This window comes from Homalodisca vitripennis, chromosome 5 (genome assembly GCF_021130785.1).
Source record: "Homalodisca vitripennis isolate AUS2020 chromosome 5, UT_GWSS_2.1, whole genome shotgun sequence".
Classification (NCBI taxonomy): Eukaryota; Metazoa; Arthropoda; class Insecta; order Hemiptera; family Cicadellidae; genus Homalodisca; species Homalodisca vitripennis.
In genome coordinates, this window is record NC_060211.1 from 77,488,663 (window position 1) to 77,509,532 (window position 20,870).

At 31.2% G+C, this 20,870-nt stretch overlaps 1 protein-coding gene across 1 annotated transcript; it reads right to left on the reverse strand.

Moving 5' to 3' along the window:
* Window positions 1-526: 526 nt before the first annotated feature.
* On the reverse strand, window positions 527-1,144 carry LOC124363872. Its single transcript, XM_046819141.1, has one exon. It carries the CDS (start codon window positions 1,023-1,025, stop codon window positions 582-584), a length of 444 nt encoding a protein of 147 aa, XP_046675097.1. The 5' UTR covers window positions 1,026-1,144; the 3' UTR covers window positions 527-581.
* Window positions 1,145-20,870: the final 19,726 nt, after the last annotated feature.

Consider the following 20,870-nt stretch of genomic DNA (forward strand, 5'->3'; position numbering starts at 1 on the left):
AGCATTTAAAGTGTTATATTTGTATAAATATGTTATATAATAAATATTTAAACAAAATATTTCACTGGCGTACTACATTACATTAAATCCAATGTGACACTCGGTGGTCATCTAGTGTTCAGATTTTATTTGACGTTCTATACCACATGTAATGTTATACTTTAACAATCTTTCAACCCCTAGGTAACATTCTTAAAATGCATTCAAAGCAAAAATCCTATCAATTTTTCAAAGTTAAGAAGGCAAAATATGATATCAAGGTAAGATTTAAATCAAATCAAGATATTTTAAATACCTACATTGATAAATGCATAGTTGCGATCTGCATTTCATAAACTGGCTCAACTGTAGCTTCTGAAGGCTGCTATAGTATGATCAACTTACTCATGTCCAAATTGACGTTGTTTAATTAATTAACTTCAAGAGTTGTTTGAAATGTGCTTTTGATTTTGGATTTCAAGTAGGCACTCAGTTGTGCCCACGTCTTATATATTTAAAGTATTACTTTACAATAAGAGTCAATTCTAGAGGTATTGGCTTGTATACTTTAATAGTGAAAAATAAAATTATATATGAACTCGCTATGATTCCTCTGCACAAGTCATCTCTTTGTAATAGCTATATACCACTAGCAAGAAATACAGGTCAATGACGAAAAATATGAAGCTTCTGAGATAGCCAACGTTTATGGCCACAGCGAGATCGATTATGCCGTAGATCAGCCAGCACAACAGCAGCTCGGACTTCTCCTTGTACACGCCCAGCAGCAGGAGGGCCGAGAAGATCATGTCCAACGCGTGAAACCCGATGAGAATCATGCAGGCCATCGTGTACGTCGGTAAGTCTTCGATGAGTTCCATATTCTGTGGAGTGGGGTGCTTCTCAATGTAATCTAACAGCGTCATACTTAAGTAGAATACAAAGATACCGGTGAAGGAAAGGATGAAACAGAGCCATCCGATAAATTTCGCTCCGGTTTTGAGCGGACGGCCGCAAAAACATGTAGAAAGCTGAGGTATGTCCATCGTAGTCTGAAGTCTCGCCGTAAGGGCGAGGGGACAATGGCACTTTAAATTTTGAACACTTTAAATTTTATAGATTAATTGTACATTACTTCTGAAACATAAATAAATATTGGCAGCTGGTGGTGTGTATCAGGTGATTAATAAACAAACATTAGTAACTTAGCTTTGAAGGGTGAGTAGTGGCTGGCTAAGTTATAGATACCGTAGTATATTTTCATAACGTAAATAAAAATGCTATATAGTCTTGGACATAATCGTTATATTTTCTCCTTTTGTGGTCGTAATACATTTGAATTCGAAATTATTGTTTCCAATTTATTGTACTTAATCCTTCCAAATAAAAACGCTAACAAATGATAATAGTATTATATCTCATCACTAACCGACCCAGGTGTAATAATATGTTCAGTAACAGAGAGTTCAATCTCTAGTATGATTAAATTAATCTAGTTATGGGCAAACATGATAGTTCGACAAGAAATCCGTCAACTCTGAAGCTGTTTCAGCCTGCACTGAATCATTATTTTTATTCTTCAGTTGCCTTCAGAATATAAAAGTAATTAATGTATTTCTAAATCCGAAGAAATGTGCAACTATCAGAAATTTATCATACATTGGTGTAGTAGTTCTTTGGTCTTTGAAGTATCATTACTAGTGAAGTAAGTATAATTTTTCAGTGATTAATCATAGGTCAAGTAGTTTTTAATAGATAATTAATTACTCATAATATTGACTTAAATTTTTGAGATTGTTCGTGGATATGTTTTGTAACATTGAATAGTTAATCACACTACAAATACTCATCGTATAGTTCTATTTTTATCACACGTTAATATGCAAAACTTAAGTATTTTATCATATGAATGTGTGTAAATAGACTTCATATAATAAAAGGAACATTCGATTTCGAATGCCATAGTGTCGTGCCTAGAGTATTTATATAAACTCTTCATAAAAGTGATACTATTAATTTATTGTCATTACTTGTTATATTTAATTTTCGATCATATCTATACGTAAGAACATATTATAATATGGGTTTAAAAATGATACAAGTTTACAGCGTGCACTCAGAATCGTATTTTAAAAGAATATTTAATCGCTACTTGTTTTTTTTTTACTTTATTATTATTAACTGTTATATTAGTTTTCTTCATGGGATTGCACAATTTTAAGATTCAACGGACAAATGAAGACTTTCACTTTCATTTTATAATGAATAAAGGTCCTAGAGGGCTACGTTATTTTTATCTTAGTTTATTGAGTGATGAACTTTTATGAAAATATGAAATCTGTTTTGGCAAAAAAGTTTATATTTTGGTTATGTATAGAAAACAAATATTTTATCATTGTAATGGAATTTACACTTTCTAAAAAAAGAAAACTAAATCATCTAGTTCTTTTTAAGAAAACCTTGGATTGTAGCGATTAGGTCAGTACTCATCTAGCTTAGAAAATATCTTGAAACACGAGATAGTCATAATTTGAATTAATAGCTTCCCTTTGAATCGGTCGTTAAGAACTATGAGGGATGAAAGGTCACTGAGCTGTGTTTTTCAACTAACCCATTCCAGATATTTTAAAATAATAAAAGTATATTTTAGTTTTGAACAATACAAACATGTACATGATATTATAATGAATTTACTTTAAACTTTATATTTTTAGCAAATATTTAGTATTAGATATAACAGAAAAAATTCCTATATATATTTTTATATAAATTTAAAGACTGTTATAAAACTCATTTTTAGCTGTCTTTGACAGAAGTAGGCTTCTCTGACCTGGATATATATATATATATATATATATATATATATATATAGTAATTATAAATAAAATTTAATCCTTTTAATTACAATAATATAATACAGCATTAACTTATATAATATAATACGTACAAAATACTAGTTCTTCTGATTGTTTTTTTAGTCGAAATGTTAAGAAACGTTTTATACATGATAACGCAGTTAACTTTTGTTGATTAAAGCCTTAATTTGTAATAAGGTTTTCTTGGTTTGATTACAACTATTATTTTAATTATAATTTATTATAAATGTTTGTACTATATAAGTTAGAATAATATACAAAGGCATAGGTTAGGATATTTAATCTTCATATGAAACCAAATAATCTAATATAAAATAAATGCTTCATTCTTGTTTGTTACTAACGAAAGATGTCACATGATTAACCTTAAATTGAATCCTGATTTTTACTAATATTTTATGCTTTGCTTGTATAGTTGCGTTCATATACCCCTAAAACAATAATTTAAAATGTTAGCATGTTTCAAGTCTCTAGTACGACTTAAAAAGGTTTTCTAACGCGATTTACCGCACAGATGGACAGAAGGCAATGGCACGATTTACGAAGGTTTGGTAATTCATCAGTGATAATAAGCGATGTAATAGTACTACAATCTCGTAGTGATTAATCACTGGCAATATACTAATGTAATTTGTCAGTGATTGATTAATGATTATGGAGTAGAGCTATAATCCAGCTAGTATGATGGTGAATATAACATGTAAGATTCTAACAGGATACACTACGATATTATTTCACTATTTACGTACTTTAACAGACGTAATTTTGGTCATATTATACACCTAATATTAGTATATCCAATTATACCATAAAGTTATAAAATAATTAATGTACATGTAAACATAATGTCCGCGCAATTACTCTCTGAGTTATACTAAACTAAGTTTATATTTACAAATTCGTCATAAAACGCATTAGCCAATTCTTTCTATATCATTCTGACATTAGCAATGTTTTTAGTTTATTAAAGATTTTTAAATTTTTACTACTAGGTGTAAAATCGATCAAAGCAATGCTATTTTTTTAATTATTGTGTTTTACACTAGAATGTTTCTTTGACAGTTATATAAATCTTCATTATGACTAAAATTTAAATAGTTAAAGGTAATTAAATAACTATCAACAATTCCTGGCTGATTGCAACATACTCTAGCACGATTGTTCTGTCTAGATATGTCTGGTAATGTTAGATTTAGATACTTCATAACGTTTTAAAATGGTGAGTTAAAAATTTTAAAATGTGTGCATCATTTTAATTTTGATGTTAGCTAATGAAGTAAACATTGAGGTTGAGAATGTAATCCTCATTTATTGTCATTTCAAATATTAAATACATTACTATTCAAATATTGGATATAGGAAAAAGATGAAATAAGCAATATTGTTACTTCTCAATGGTTGACATTTATGTTTTATTTTCTATGTTAGTTTCTGTTATATGTGACAATAATTAGGCTACTAGGAATATTTCATCATATTAGCAATATGTTTCACGCCAAGTACCATAAATCAAGGATTTAAACAAATATTAATATCTTTCAGGTGTATTTCAGGTGCAATTTTATGCATGTTGAAAAAATACTAATCACGCGTAATTTATTACCAATTCATGTACTTTGAAAGCAATTTGAATATTGCATCTAAGTTGTTGCATAAAGTGACTCCGACAATTTGAATACATATAATTGTTTTTAAAAATGTATTAAAATCTATTATGAATAAATGAGAGGTGTTTACACAATAATGGGTGGAGAAAACTCAAAGACAAATCTAAACCAACCGAAAGCTTAACGCTGGGATACACTACATTTATACCGAGTAACTACGCTCAATGAAAATACGGTATTTATTGGGCTCCACACTGTTTCTTTTGTATTAGGCTTTAACAGCCTGTCTCAATGCTATGCTACTCTCGCCATACGCGAAAGTTTATTTAATACTTAACGACTTGAATATTGGCTTGCAGGATTTCTAGGGAAGAACAATCAAAACGAGTTTCTCAGGCAATGATCTTTTTTTAGAGTTCAAAACCTTTGACCCCCAAGGATATGTCTCTCTTATCTCTCTTATATATGATCAACAAAACAGTTTCTTCATTATTATAAAGGAAGGAATTTCGAGGTTAAGTTTAAAGACATAGGCACCAGTAGGAGAATGTGGGTTAATGAAATGGGAGGTGATAATAATGAAGCACTATTATTGAAGGTAAGAAAAGATAAACGAAAGACAGGCTTTTGGAGAATGAGGATGAACATTCAATTGGTGTTCATTACCTTGTATGACATTTTAGATTACGTCTCTATGTTTTCGATACCTGGCACTTTTTAGGAAGTCTGATAAAATACGTAAAAAATTACAAAATAATTTAATGTAGTTGATGTTATGCACACTATAAATAATTCATTTCGTTAAGTGAAACCAGTTTATAAAATACATTTTTAATTAAAATCTAGTCTCTACAGCTTAAAATATCGTCTTTTTTTTATCTTGATGTTATTATATAAGCATTGTAAATAGTTGTTAAGATATCAAACTTCAAAATTGAATAATATTGTTGGATAAATTACAAACAATTTCAAGCAAAAGTTTCAGATTAGTATTGTTACCGATTAAGAAGATAGTTGTATCTGCAAAAAGATAAAATTTATTATTGTGTAGAAGTGATATATAGTCTTGTGCTGAATCGCATAGTATGGTATTCTCTTCCTTCTTTCTTAATATCTACAATCAATTTTAAACTCCTACTACTAGCTTCCTAAAAGTGTCTGTGATTATATCGTCATGAGGGAAAAATTCATTGCTTAAATTAAGCCAATTTCCACTAATCGGTGAGCTAAGATTTTGCATATTAACTTAAATCTTATGAAATTTTATTTTTTTAAAGTTAAATATTAAACGCAAGCTTCACCCCAATGGCTTTTAGAGTCAATAATGTCCATAAGAAATACGTTGGTAGTTAAATGCTCTGGATTTTACTCTTAAGTTCAAAACCCCTTGCACTACTACAGTGATTTTATTAAAAAGCTGTTTTAAACACATCAGCTGATTTGAAAAAATCTGATGCAACCATCGCGTAGACGGTGTTTCATAGATTCTAATATTCTGTTTTAAATGTATTTACGGTGAGGAGATGCTCTGCAAATGATGTAGAAAATGAGAAGCCCTTGTGCTGGGATGAAATTAAAATGTGCTTACATAACAAATTACAAGAGTAACGCGAAGTGCGATTAAATACTTATCACAGGCGACACGTGATAACATGCTTACTAGACAGTCCTTCAACGAGGTATGAAGTAAAAATATGTTATTACTTATTTTCTCTTCTCATAGATCATTTTCCATTTTTTACATGTTTAGTCTTTTAATCTTTACATTACCTGGAACTTCAGCGAATTTTAAAGTTTCAACTGTACATATGAAATCTTTCTTGACATGTTACCACATGAAAAATTCAATTTTTTGTTCATTAGATTAACTTTAATACATTGTTTAGTTATTAAAAGTTCCGGTGAGATAGGGATGTTATTACAACAAAAAAGAGTGCGCTGGTGTTAAGCCTCGTCATTATCATTTAATATTATTTAAACTGTACTAATTTTTAACTTTATGAATAAAAAATATCACATTTTAAAACTCTGATAATAATAATTTTTTAAACATCGTATGCTCGGATATACAAACTTAAATGAAACGTTTCCAGCACCTTTCGTACGCTTCGCTGACGCTCAGCCAACAAGATATTAGTTGCAGAAAAGTATTTCAGTCCTTTGATGTATACAGAAAGAAATAGATGACATATAATCGGCAGGGAAAGGAATTCGAATTAAAAACTTAAGTCCATCAGAAGACTCTTGAACAGTATGGAAGTTTGGATCACATTGTATTAAACTTAATAACACTGATTGCATGTATTTAGCTTATTTATCTCATACTTTTTTTTACTCTGGAAAATTTAGTAAGTTTAATAAGCAGTAAAGAAAGATAGGATAGATGTGTCATGAGAGGATAATACTGATCTCACATTGTATCATTATATGAGACAACATTGTATCTCACAACGCCACAAAAAGTGCGCATTGGCCTCGGGCAAGTGTCAAACGTGTCCCTTCCAGGTATCAGCTGCTTGTTCCGCCAATTATTCTTGTCCTGTTACTATGCTAATGGGTAGTCGACTCAGCCATGACTCTCATCTACAGGATCCCATCAACAGTCTGCACGATTACTGGTGAACACTTCACATTCCAGATATTAGCTGTTTGTTCCGCCAATTATTATTGTCCTGTTACAATTCTAATAGGTAGTCGACTAAGACATGACTCTTATCTGTAGGATCCCATCAACGGTCTGCACGATTACTGGTGAACACTTCACATTCCAGATATTAGCTGTTTGTTCCGCCAATTATTCTTGTCCTGTTACTATGCTAATGGGTAGTCGACTCAGCCATGACTCTCATCTACAGGATCCCATCAACAGTCTGCACGATTACTGGTGGAAACTTCACATTCCTGGTATCAGCTGTTTGTTCCGCCCATTATCCTGGTCCTGTTACAATTCTAATGGGTAGTCGACTCAGACATAACTCTCAACTACAGGATAATATCAACTATCTGCATGATTACTGGTTGCATACTTCATGTTCTTGGTATCAGCTCCTCGTTCCGCCAATAATTATTCTTGTCCTGTTACTATGCTAATTGGTAGTCGACTCGACCATGACTCTTATCTACAGTATCCCATCAACAGTCTGCACGATTACTGGTAGAATGACGAAACCACGATTTTGGTGTAATTTTGTGATAACGTATTGGTGTGATCAATATTCAATGATGTCACGTAATAAAACACAATTTGCTCTTAAGGAAACACTGTATATTCATGTCTTTAAGGGATCTCTAAAATGTATGAATAGGCTCTACTTATGTTCCTATGTGTTCATTCCATTATTTACTTAACAGATGTTAGAAGTATAAAATATATTGTCTAAACATAAACCGTCAATGAAATATAGTTTATGCAATATTATGGATTTCAATAGTTCTAACATAATTAATAGAGTCTTAAACAAGTATGATACCCATATATTATACCCATATATATATTTTTATTACTAGTTCGTAATAATTATTTAATTACGTAATAAACTTTTGTAAAAGATAATTATTAATTAAAATAAAGTTTTTAACAGTTTGTACAGTTAAGATAAGCAAACTAAATGCTCCAAACTAGATTCTTTTTAGTAAAACTCTATAGTTTTGAAAAATTATGAAATAATGTGTTAAAAGGTATAAAGGAAAACTGAATATTATTTCAGTTAACACACGAAGTACAAACATTTCCGTTTTGCCCAACAGTATATTAACTGAATTTCAAAATATATGAAACCAATGTTGAAGGTAGTTTCAAACTACAAAGCGCATTCTTGGTGCACTGTTTAACTAAAATTTTCTAAATTTCTGTTATAATTTGTTTACTTTTCCTCATAATACTTTATATCAATAAAAAATGTGTGTTTATCGAGATGATATGCAAAGTGTAACACCCATTGGGAGACGTTGTGTGATTTTCTCACACAGGAACTGCGGGATAGATACGGAGTAGTTTTGCTTGTGTAATAAAGTGCACCTCTGCATTGAACATATCAGACAACAGACATTGCACTGAAAATAACTCTAGCATCTGATAATAATATTTGTCTCTCTGTTCCTTATTAAAATCATCTATATTATTAAAATATTTTTCATTTTTGTACGGGGATTTTAGGCATTTCAAACCAACATATTAATAAAGATATTATGAAAATGATTATAATTAAATCCATTCCTATCGGCTTTCCTTAGATTAAGTATTATAGGTAGTTATGTACTTACAAATCAAAGATAGAAAAAAGTTTAAATTTAACCCTTTTAGAGTGCTTACGTGAATTCAGGAACTATCTCGAGTGATGCTTTTCTTTTTCCGCCCTCAGAAACACACAGCTGGCATTGAGCATTTCTGATTGGTGTTTTCCCGACTTCAGATCATGTTCCACGATCTGTTACGGAAAAAATTCACCACCCCTTAATTTCTAGTGGGAAAAGAAAAAAATCATCCTTCGAGATATAAACTCAAGCTCAGATCACGAAAGCACTTGTATAGGTTATATTTAACATAGTTGTGTACTATATCGAATAACATATGACATAGGGAGATGTTATTTCCAGTACTGCTTTATTAAATATTTCTGTTGTTGTTTATATCGTCTGTCCAACACCTTTCATCATATGAACTTTAATTTGAAATGTCCACTTTATAATAATTTGAATAGTAAAACATTAGTTTATATAGTAATTGTGGACAATTAAAAAAACCTAGTGAATATTATTAGATCTACGTAAGATATATGAAGTTGGCTGTTTTTAAAGACCTAAAACGAAGCAACACTTGCATGAAACAACGAACCCGTCAATCTGAGATTACAATGTAAGGAAACAAAGCGATTCACTACACTTAAAGTATAATTGTTTTATAGCAGATAAAACCAAATAGTGGGCAGCAACTCGTTTTGCACTGATAAAAAATATATTACACAATTTATTAAATTAGATATACAACTATATTATTTACTAGACCTCAACAAGGAAATGTAATCCTGGCCTGGAAAGATGGCCTGCAATTGGATGTTTCCATCCATTTGGATGTTTATGTTCATTTAAACTCGTAATCATTGTTTGTAATTCCAGTTGGGGTGTTTTATTCTTGCGTATTCACTATACGGTTATAATGGAAGTTGTATGTAACATCAATACAGTTTTTCATGTTTATTTCTCTTTGTAATTGTTGAGTTTGCAGATTAATGGTTTGTTGTTTAAATAATTGTTTATTTTTTCTAATTACCTATCCTGTATTGTAGTTAACTTTTTCCTTTAATGTAACTTTATAAAAATTCTTGGTGCTATGAAACCCAAATCTGTGCTATTATTTGATTTGTCTTAGATATTTCTAATATGCAGGGCTCATTCTTTGTTTATTTAGAGGGTTATACTTAGCCTTATACAGTTTAGATTAATGTTTAAAGTTATTTTCAATGCATATGATTTATAATTTTGTCTTGTATGATAAAACCGGAAGTAATGGAATTGTATTTCCATGAAGTGCTCTATATTACATATTAAATATCAATAGTAAACGAAATAAACAGAGGCTTAAGTTATTCAACAATATATTTATATTATAATTGAATATTTTTAGATCATTTATATTACATTGTTCAAGTAATTAAAGTTTTAATAAAAGAAGAGACAGCTGTTGTAGCTTGTAACTAATGGCTTTTTGCGTGACTAATTGCTTTTAATAATTCTGCTTACGCGTCAAAGTGAGCAGATCTTCTGTTGTAATGAAGTTATTGTAATATAACGTTGTAATTTAAAAAGCTATGACATAAATTCATTGTTTGCACAATTGCAATGCAAATGCAATTTTCATTTCAGTATTTTTTTTCTTAACGAGTGAATAATTTATATTTAGAGATGTGAAATTTTGTGTTTTCTTTATATAAATGGATTGGCCGTGGTTAGTTATGGTGACGATATACTAATGTTTACCAATAAACAAAATGGGTATTATATAATATTCTTTTACGAATTAAGCTATATTTTACCATAACGCTAACTATAGTGTTGCTATTCTTACATTAAATATGAGGTAGGTTATTTAAATGTAAATACGTAGGTTCATCGTTGACTAATGCTTAAATTAGTTATTCCTAGTTAAAACTATTAGATTTTTTGTTCTAAATCCATTATGAATTTCTCATACCAATTTTTAAAGACCTCAAAACATTAATGCCTGAGGCTTGTTTGGCACAGACGTTTTCCAAGAGAATTCCAAGAAATTTTGAAGACTAAACGTCATCTACTATGGTATTGTCCACAATAATGATTACAACAAATTCAAAGTCTACCGAGCCCCAAAAAATATATAAATGGATTTTGAAGGATTTAGTTTCAGATTGAGGCTGTAGAAATTTATAATGCCAATCAAGGCGTTTTCATCCAAAACTGAATTGAAGCAAAGAGTCGTACTATCTGCATACTGTACGATTGCACTGTATGTCAGCGATGATATTATATCATTGACAAAAACAGGAAGAGAATGAGACCGATAATAGATCCTTGAGGGATTGCATAGCTATTCTTCAATGAAATTGAAATGTAATTTGAAATCTGGATGACCTGAGTTCTTTGATTTAGAAATGAACTATGCCACAAGACAGACAAACCTTGAATGCTATGGAGTTCTAATATGTCAACACAGTTGAGTTTCCTATGCAATCAAAAGATTTAGACAGGTCGTGAAACACACATACTGAGCGATTTCGACCTTCCACCCCCTCCACAATCGATTTGTACTTGTCTTTGTCTTTTGAAATACAAACTTGTCTTTAGAGAGCTGATTTTTGTTTGTACGGAATTTGAAATATTTAATTTAAAAAACACTTTTTTTAATATTGTGCTTAAGACAGGCTAAATGGAAACAGGCCAGTAGTTAGGCAACATCGAGTTCGATAATAGTGCATGTTACTCAGCATTTTGGCCGAATATGTTTCATTATACTTATGGGTTACCATATTTGTGAAAGAAGCTGAGCATATTTCAATATAAAAAAGAAAAGAAACTATAGAATGGATGCTCATACCCATAAAAATGGCGTATCAGTACTTATAATACTCGTATAATATTATGACAGTGTTTATAATTTTTGGAATTATTCTACATGTATGTAATAGGAGCCAACACACTACAAATTACAGTTTAATAATGAACACAACACTTATTTTTAAAATTCTAAATGCAACTTTTTTGAGTTATTTTAATAACTTAATAAACAACACTAACTGTGAAGCCTACTAAAATAAATAATGAAAAAATATATAATTTAAACTCAGTATTATCCACACGCTTATACTAGTGAAAAATGATGTTGAAATAAAACTAATTAAAACTTAGTTTTTTTCCCAAAATGCTTCCAATATAATCTACTGTTGGCGTTCGATATATGTTTAACAAATATAAATGCAATATGTACTCATGAATAAATAGGTTCACCTCCTATTACCAGGGTTATGTGGTGCATACATTTATAAATCGGATTAATACCAAGGTGTGGCAAATATATTTTCTACATTATTATAGTATAATTGGGTTGTTTTGTCACGAACAACAAGTTAATAGTTTTTTCATCGATTTATTTAATCTATGCCTATGAAAGGCAAAATCCTCACTCATTAACTTTCCAACTATCTGGTATTTCAGAAAGTTTAAATTTAGCATACGTGTGCTTCATTACTCAAATATAAAAACTTAGGTATTTTCATGAACATTATAAAACCATAGTGGTAGAAATGGAGGTGAAAACCCTAGAAGAACATTTCATTTTTAAACTTCCCGAAGTCTGATAAAGATGAAATGTTACTAACGTGTCTACTATGCTATTAAAATGCAAAGTGAAGTATTTTCATAAACATCGAATACCAATCGGGATTTACTTTAGGCCAGAAAGTAAACAGTTGCAACCACTTTTTGAAAGTTGGCCTGCACGTTTCCATAAACTTTTGTTATGGTGTGGATCACTTATTTTATTCAATTCAAGAACTATTGAAAATTATTTATTTGCGTAGAGATCTCACAACACTAGTGTGTAAATGAGGTGGGTATAAATTATACCATAAAACACAGGTATCATAACTTTATTTGGACAGTTTTTTACTGGAGAATATAAATATCCCTGGATATAATATATCCTGAGGCGAATTTAAGCAAACGATCGATGTGATCCTTCCATGTCAACCTATACCAAGCTGATTTTCATGAAATTTTGAGGAATTGACTTCTTCTAGTCTTTTATCCGCTAACATAACGCTAGGGCCATACTCGGTCTACTGACTTTAAAGCAAAATTTAAAAATTTATATTTAAAAACACTTGTCTTTAGATTGAGGCTGTTAAATACATTTTTTAATTCTAGCAATAGCGTTTTGTTCCATAAGTGATTTTGAAGCTTCGTTGATACAAAAAGTCATATCATCTGCATACTGCACGATTTTACCGTGTAGCAGTGATGATCTTATGTCATTGACAGAACACAGGAAGAGAATGGGATTGAGAATAAATCCTTGAGAAACTCATAATTCATTTTAAATGTAGACTTGAAATGTGATTTGAAATCTTGTTGACTTAAGTTCTTTGCTGAGGTATTCTAATATTTAAGTAGCGTGGACTATTCAATGCAATCAAAAATCTTTGGATAGGTCAAGAAACACATTTCTGGTGCGATTTCCACCTATATCCTCCAATGATTTTTAAAACTAGAATTATTAGACTTAGAAATGAACTAAGACATGTAAATGATATGTCTAAAAAGCCATGGTATTCCAGTCAGTCAAGCAGTGTAATCAAAAGCTCAACACAATGACCCGATTTCGATAAATATAAAAACACACTTCTTTTGAATTTCAATCCCTACAATCATATCTGCTGGACCCAAATTTCACATATCGTTGAATTTCATTTTCTAAAGGCACAGGTTCCGCTCCAGAGTTAGCCTCCAAAACAACGCTACAGCGTGACGGCAGAGGCGCATTCTGGTAGTAATCTCAATATGAGGAGTGAGGACGTACAAAATATCAGCTGTAATGTTTTCTCTTGTTCTTTGATGGTTTGTTTAGCGCGCGCTTTTTACAGTGAGCGATGATAGTCAGCTGTAACAAGTTTTTAAATCAGCTCTAAAGTATATTTTTTAGTGGTCTTAGGAACGCAGGATGTTTTTCGTTGGGCGATGACGTCACCTGCAATATTTTTTCGTAGCAGTCTGAAGAACGCATGTTTCTTACGTGCTTCAACATTGGGAGGCGATGTAAAAATAGCCGTACTAGCTACGTTTATTTTCAGCGTACAGAGCTACTGCACAGGTCATACTCATAATTGTTTCCATATCTTCAAGTTCACTGAAAGTTCATTATATCCGGTACACCTAATTCTGAACTTTTTTTGATGACGTCATCACTTGCAGATGTTCCTCATCAAGGGATTTCTCGAACCTAGCAGGTAAAAGTGCGACCGCCATCTTTGATCCATCTAGTTCTATTACCAGCATGATCGCTTTCCTGTTACAATTAGTTTGAATCGTCCTCGTCTCCAGAATCTTGAACCTGATTTCCGCGTCAATTCCATAATTAAAATATTTGCGGATATTCCCTCTGCTCTTCGAGGGACTGTACTTTTGTGATCTGCCACAGAACCTATGTCGCCATATGGTTATATCCGTATAAGGCAATCTGTCATGCATGATACGCATGAACAAAGGAGTGCACCGTATAAGATTTACCCACGTTTCTATCACCATAGTAGGCTATCGGCACATTTTGTATTACAGTCCGTTCCCTAGAAGGCCTAGTCTCAACTTTCACTAACAAAGAGCACTGAACACGCAGCTGCTCTCAACTCAATGCCGAACCTCTCTATCTCATCGTCAAGTACTCGCAAAAACTTTTATATTTTGGAAGTGGTTTTTTTGAAGTGAAAACTTCTTTAGGGCGCGTTTGAGCGTTTTGGTAGAGGGTAAAATCCTCGGTTCGCGTCACCCGACATGCTAATGATACTAACCTGCATGAAAACGTCAGTCTCGCCTGTGTTTTTTTTTAAAAACCGTAAGACTTGGCCGCGGACTACTAACCTGCATGAAAAAGTCAGTCTCGCTGTGTGTTAAAACTGTCCTCCCTGCGGAGTATGTTGAAAAAACAGACTGCGAAAATCAGTGACCTTTACGGCTTCCTCTCGCGATTTTAAAAGTGAAGCCAATGTCCGTTGTGGGGGCGGTACAATTCTGTAAGATGCCGTCACATTAAAGCTCTTAATATTGGCAATTTATTGATGGTTACATTTTTTTAAATATAAAAAAAAATTTCGAAATAATTTGATTATTGTTTTACCATTTTACATTTAGCGTTTACAATGACAAGAAAAAAAGTAGTGAGCGAAGGATTTTTTTTATTTTTTTGGTCAGACAATAATTTGGCAGCGAGGAAGTTGTGTGAAAAATAGATGAATATTTTTTTTGGAGTAATTTAATTTATTATTTTTTTATTGGAAGTTTAGTTTAGCCTGTAGTAGCGTATGAAGTGATGAATGAGTGAACGTTTCTGGCCGAACTGTAGTTGGCGCATTGGCTCACTTGATACCGTATTAAACTCAATAAATTAGTTTTATTGTGCAATTCTAAAAAATACCTTTTACTAAAGAGAACCCAAGTTAATTTAACTAATTTATTTAGTTTTAAAAATATTGTGGGGTTAATTGTTTATTGCAAATTTATATACTTCTATCTGTAGCAAGTAACTGTATTATTTACAACGGTGTTTACTCACTTGTATTCTATTGTTTAAGTAACTATTAATATGATTGAGCAATTACAGTAAGTATAAGATTGAATAATTGAACTTTTTATTAGATATTGTTAAGATAATTGTATATTAATTATTTTTTTTTTTCAACCACTTTTGTATTCTTATATTTTGGAAGTCCATTGAGTTGATTTTAACCCATCATATGTAACTAATAAATAAAACATACAAAATTTCATATTATTTTTTGCATATAGTTTTTAATTACTCTCAACTTTAATAGTTCCGTTTTTCACTTCTATCGGCAGTACCCACGACTGCTACTTGTTTTTTTTATCTTGCTAAGGAATGTTTATCTTTATTTGGCAAGAATATTTTCTCAATTCCAATAATATAGATTTGTACTACACTTTTTTAATCATCTAAAAACAAACGTGAAAACAAGTCACTTTACTCAGTGGAAGCGTTTTAATATCACATGTTTCATCCAGTATTGCTGGAAACTTCATCACATCAAATTTCATACATGCCATTTTTTTTTTACCTTGTAAATAAGTAAAAGCATGGGAGAGGGCCTTCTAATAAGTATCATAACCTCCTGTGTGTTGCAACAGTTTATATGGGTATGTTTATATTTCACCATTACAATAATTACAATGGTCCTGAATAAATCTTCCCATTATGTTTTGTACATTATAATGTAATAACAATCAGACTGTCCCAGGAAAAAAATTTGTTTTACAAACTTTCTGATCAAGCCTGAGACAACTTATTACTATCCAACAGTAGATTTAAAAAGTTCAATTTCTCGTTAAAATAATTCAGGAAGCCGAGCCATTTTTCCACCAAGCTTCGTGGGGGTCTAAATGACTTAATTCTGATTCTCAACATGTCAAATGAAAAATATAAATTTGCCGCAATAAAAGCTTTCATAAAAAATTAGATAGATATAAGCGACTAAATTCAAGATGAAAGCATCAGCGAGTAGAAACGACAGGCGCTTTGGACTCCCGAGATATTAAGGTTTTCCAAAGAGCAATCGTTAGCAGCAAGGAGCAGTACTCCTCTCCATTGCCTAGCAACGATTTTATCTCATTCAGTGACCCTTTTTCAGTAATGACTACAAAGTAGACTGATGAATGTTTATTATTATTCATGATTATCAAAACGAGCAGTGATACATTGGCCCAACCAGTACATCTTCATCCAAACCGCTTACGTGTGTGAGGGCAGAGAGCAGGAGAGCAGGATGCGTCCATTACAACTGCATATTAAACGATATTGTCGTCGTCATATGCCAGGTTGGCTATGCTTGCAAAATTTACCTGTGAAACCGTCTTAAAATTTTGTTTTTCTCGTGCCCACGAGTAATAAATTATAATAAATCGCTTGCACAGATTGCGAATGACACGTCCGTTGTAATACAAATCACCTCCTTCACCCCAAGATTTTTGTGGTAGTTCTTATGTAACCACAGAGCTGTTGTACGCATTTTCTAGTTTAATCTCTCCCAAAGAAAACGGAGGTTAAATCTATTTAGTCTTGAAATGATTTAGACACAATGCCAAATGCATTGCTTATAAACGGATTTTTGATACCTTTAAAAACTTTATATTCATCTACTACCGCATTCATCGCCGCTGGAATGTATCCAACGTTTGCTTTACTGGACTTCGTCAAAAATTCTGCCGCAAAGGTGGCGTAGTAAAACGTAATACAGCTCAACATATCCCTTGTCCAAACTTTAGTTGCTGGGTAAGTCTAACACGTCAATCACATATGGTCTCAACATATCCTCCGTTAAAACAGCTCGTTGATTCGACGTGTTATTCAGAGTGGACAGTTTAAATTTGATACTGAGAGTCATTAAACTTTACAAAGTAATTTTAGCTGTGAAGCATCATAAATAATTCAATGAGGGAGAGGTGAGCCAAGGGGCTAAGGGGCCTTTGTTATTAATTAGTATCCAGAACTTAGATTACAAGGCTCTGACGCCACTGCTTTGATGCAAAAACTTGGCTATGCTTGGCGACATGTGCTTTTGCCAGTCAAAAGGAATTATTTTAAAATATAAGATCTTTTGCTCTTTACACTACTTTAGTCTAGCTGACAAAAAACCTGAATTTAGAAAAACTACAGGTACTAAATACGAATTTCCCTGTGTAAACAACCTCTGATGTAGCACAATATATAGAAACTCGTGATATATACACAATCAAATAGTGTCTAGTCTCCTCCAGCTATTACTCCATCTTATTTCTTGAATCTAGTCCTTTCTTAGCGTGTTGAAGAACTCAACTGGCTAGAAGAACCATACTACCTATAAGACTACCAATCTTCGGGTTAATCAGATAGGTCAAATTTACTGATACAAATAAATGCTCTGCTTTTGTAGAAAACTCAGCTGAATAATCTTTATTTGGTTCCAACGAGATCTCTATAAAACAACCATGGATTCGTAAATCTCTGTAATCTTCGATCTGAACACTCCTACAAATCTCTAGTTCTTGTTTAGATCCAGAATTTAGAAGTTTTGGAAGCACATGTTTTCTAAAAGTATCTTTGCCCTTTGTCACTATTTACTGTTAACAGTGCTAATATTCATCAGCTTTTGAGACTAACTAAGTCCAAATCTTTAAAACATTACAAGTGATTGTTCGGTCCTATCGGTAATCAGGACCGATTATCATTATTAAGTTAGAGTGTATTTAAGATTCGTTTTAATTAATTATTTTTTCGTAATATCAACACGATTTTTAATAAATTACCATTTACTCAATTTTGGTAGACTGTGGAGTTGGAGTGAAACAGTGTAAATAATAAGTAACACATTCAAAATAATTTGTTAGCTATTATTTTTTTCATTGGTAATCTATTATCATATTGTGAAGTAACATGAGATTGGGCATATGTGATGTAATAATTCCGTTATTTGCTACCTAAATTCAACAGTTGAGGAGTCATTACTTTTTTTAAGTTGTTAAAAATATCTTTGTAAAATTACAAAATATATTAAGCTTATCGATGTTTTTTGTTAAATATTTAAATTACACACCATTTTGAAATTAAATTAGCATATACATCCAATATTTTTATTGGTGGATTTTATTAAAATAATGATTTCCTAATTACAGTTGGTTTATTATGATTCAAACTTCAATTTATTAATAAAAAACACACATACCGTAAACATAAGAGATAGATTGCATTTACTTCTAGTTTTCTTTTGGTCCAAGGATCAGTCACAAAGACTTATATTGATAATGTTGATTCATATGCACCTTGTGCCTATATATTTGTATTTAATATTTTTATGAATCAAGCCTCTATACAGATAATACATTTTATAAAAATATATTTTTGATCAAATTTAGTACATAGCTTTTAAAAGTTACTCAAAATGTGTTTTAATGTTAGTCTCAATCCACATCTCAATATTCCGGTAATTGATAATTAACATGATAATTGAAACAGCTCCTTTTTTGAACAAAAGTTTTCTGATATTTTTACAGCTATTATTTACTCTGGTAATATGAATTACCACATAATACATATATAACCTGAGTTATTAGCGAGAAAATGCTTTTGCCCATTAAATGAGAGCAACAGAATAACTCGACATTCTTGAAACAGATATAGCAGAAAAGTAATAACAGAACTATAGAGACTAAGTTTGGTAAATAAATACATTACCCTTCAGCAGTAAAAGTCAAATAACCATTTGTATTTCTATAACTTCACTATTGCTTATACATTTCTGATAATTCGTTATAAATTTTGATGTTAGTTAAACACGTTTATATATTTAAGACATTTTAAGACAATAGTCATTTCTCAGAATCGTATCTTTTGGGAATATAGTTTTCAGTTACGCTTGTGTATATGCTTTTATTTGTTATGGATATCCATATGTAATAGTATAGTTTTAAGCGCATAGAGTTAAGTAATCAAGCTACAATATCACGAACTGTTATTATAGATCACAGTAATTAATAAAATAACACAGCTCACATTATTAAACTATACATTGTAATCAATATTTTATTATATCTTAAGATTTAAAATATATAGAGAACAATGTGCTCGAAACTTTACAAAGCATAATGTATTTCCTACCAAGAATATATGTAGTTCTTCACTAAATCCAGAAATTGCAACTCTAGAGATACATGAGTATCATGATTTATATTTAAAAATTGTAAAATGATTGTAAGAATTTCACTTTAATATATATATATTATAAGGCAAGTGAGAGATCCGGGTTCGACTCCCGGCGGAGCAAGTACTTTTTGCGATTCAAGTTATTGAAATTAAATAAGGCTATTGCCATTTATACAATTTACACGTAAATAAAAGTCGTTTGACAGGTGTTTGGTCTTCCGATCATATGTTAGTTTGCTTATTTAAACGCATATGTGACAGATACGGCCAAATACAAAATAATTGAATCGGAAAAAGTAAGCGCTCTGTGGTGTAATGGTAGCACATTTCACCCGGCAAGTGAGAGATCCGGGTTCGACTCCCGGCGGAGCAAGTACTTTTTGCGATTCAATGTTTATTGAAATTAAATAAGGCTATTGCCATTTATACAATTTAACGTATATATATATATATATATATATATATATATATATATATATATATATATTATAAGAATTCTTATACAATAAGCACAAGTTAATCCAAAATTTTAAATTTTTTTTTTTTTACACAATAATATGAAGATTTTGCTAAAGTTATTTTTAGTAAGTACAGCTTGTGTGTATCAACATATTTCGTAGAATAATTGATGTAATAAAGCGTTTACATTTATGACTCCTTCGCACAATAGATTGTTATTGCTATGGTGACGCAATAGAATATTGATTATAAATTAGTGGAGTATAAGTAAGTCTCTCCGATGTAGCCTTTCTTTCATGCAAGGGATCTTTTTACTAACGAATTTTATCTTTCAATGAATATGAAGGGAAACAGATTTTACTTTTTAGCATTTCAATATGTATGAGTCTTAATATCATAAAAAATGCAGTTTCTTTTAAAAAAATAAATAGAAACAAAAACTCAAAAACATGAGATAAATATAAATAATGAATATGGTCTTGAAATAATTTGTTTTACTGTAAGAATTTGATACTCAATATGCGTTTATAAATGTGAAATAATACAGAAATAAAGGAGATTATGGAAACGAAATGTACACAGTACTCAAGACGTCTGAGACTACTCAATGTAAACAGTACCGTAATTCTGTTCATAAACTACGAGGTGTTGTAATCTTATTTCGTGAGACCCAAGCACGCAATTAGAAATGCTTTTAACAATTCAAAATTTAACTATGACTTTTTTATCAGGCAACATGATACTTTTTTGTGAGATAAAACTAAATGTTATGAGCGATCTAAAGACATCTAAATTTAGATAATCAGGGAATTGATTATTTACCGATAACTTAAGGAATTCATCTACTTTAAAAATTACCAAAAATTAAACTTTCTGCAAATAGGTTTAAATTATTTGTATTTGAACCAAAACAAGAGTGTAATTAAAAAACTTAACGACATTCCACGGGCAAATACTATGTTCTTTTGTATTTATTTTAAACGTGCAATGCAATTATTTATTTCATTCAATGTGTTT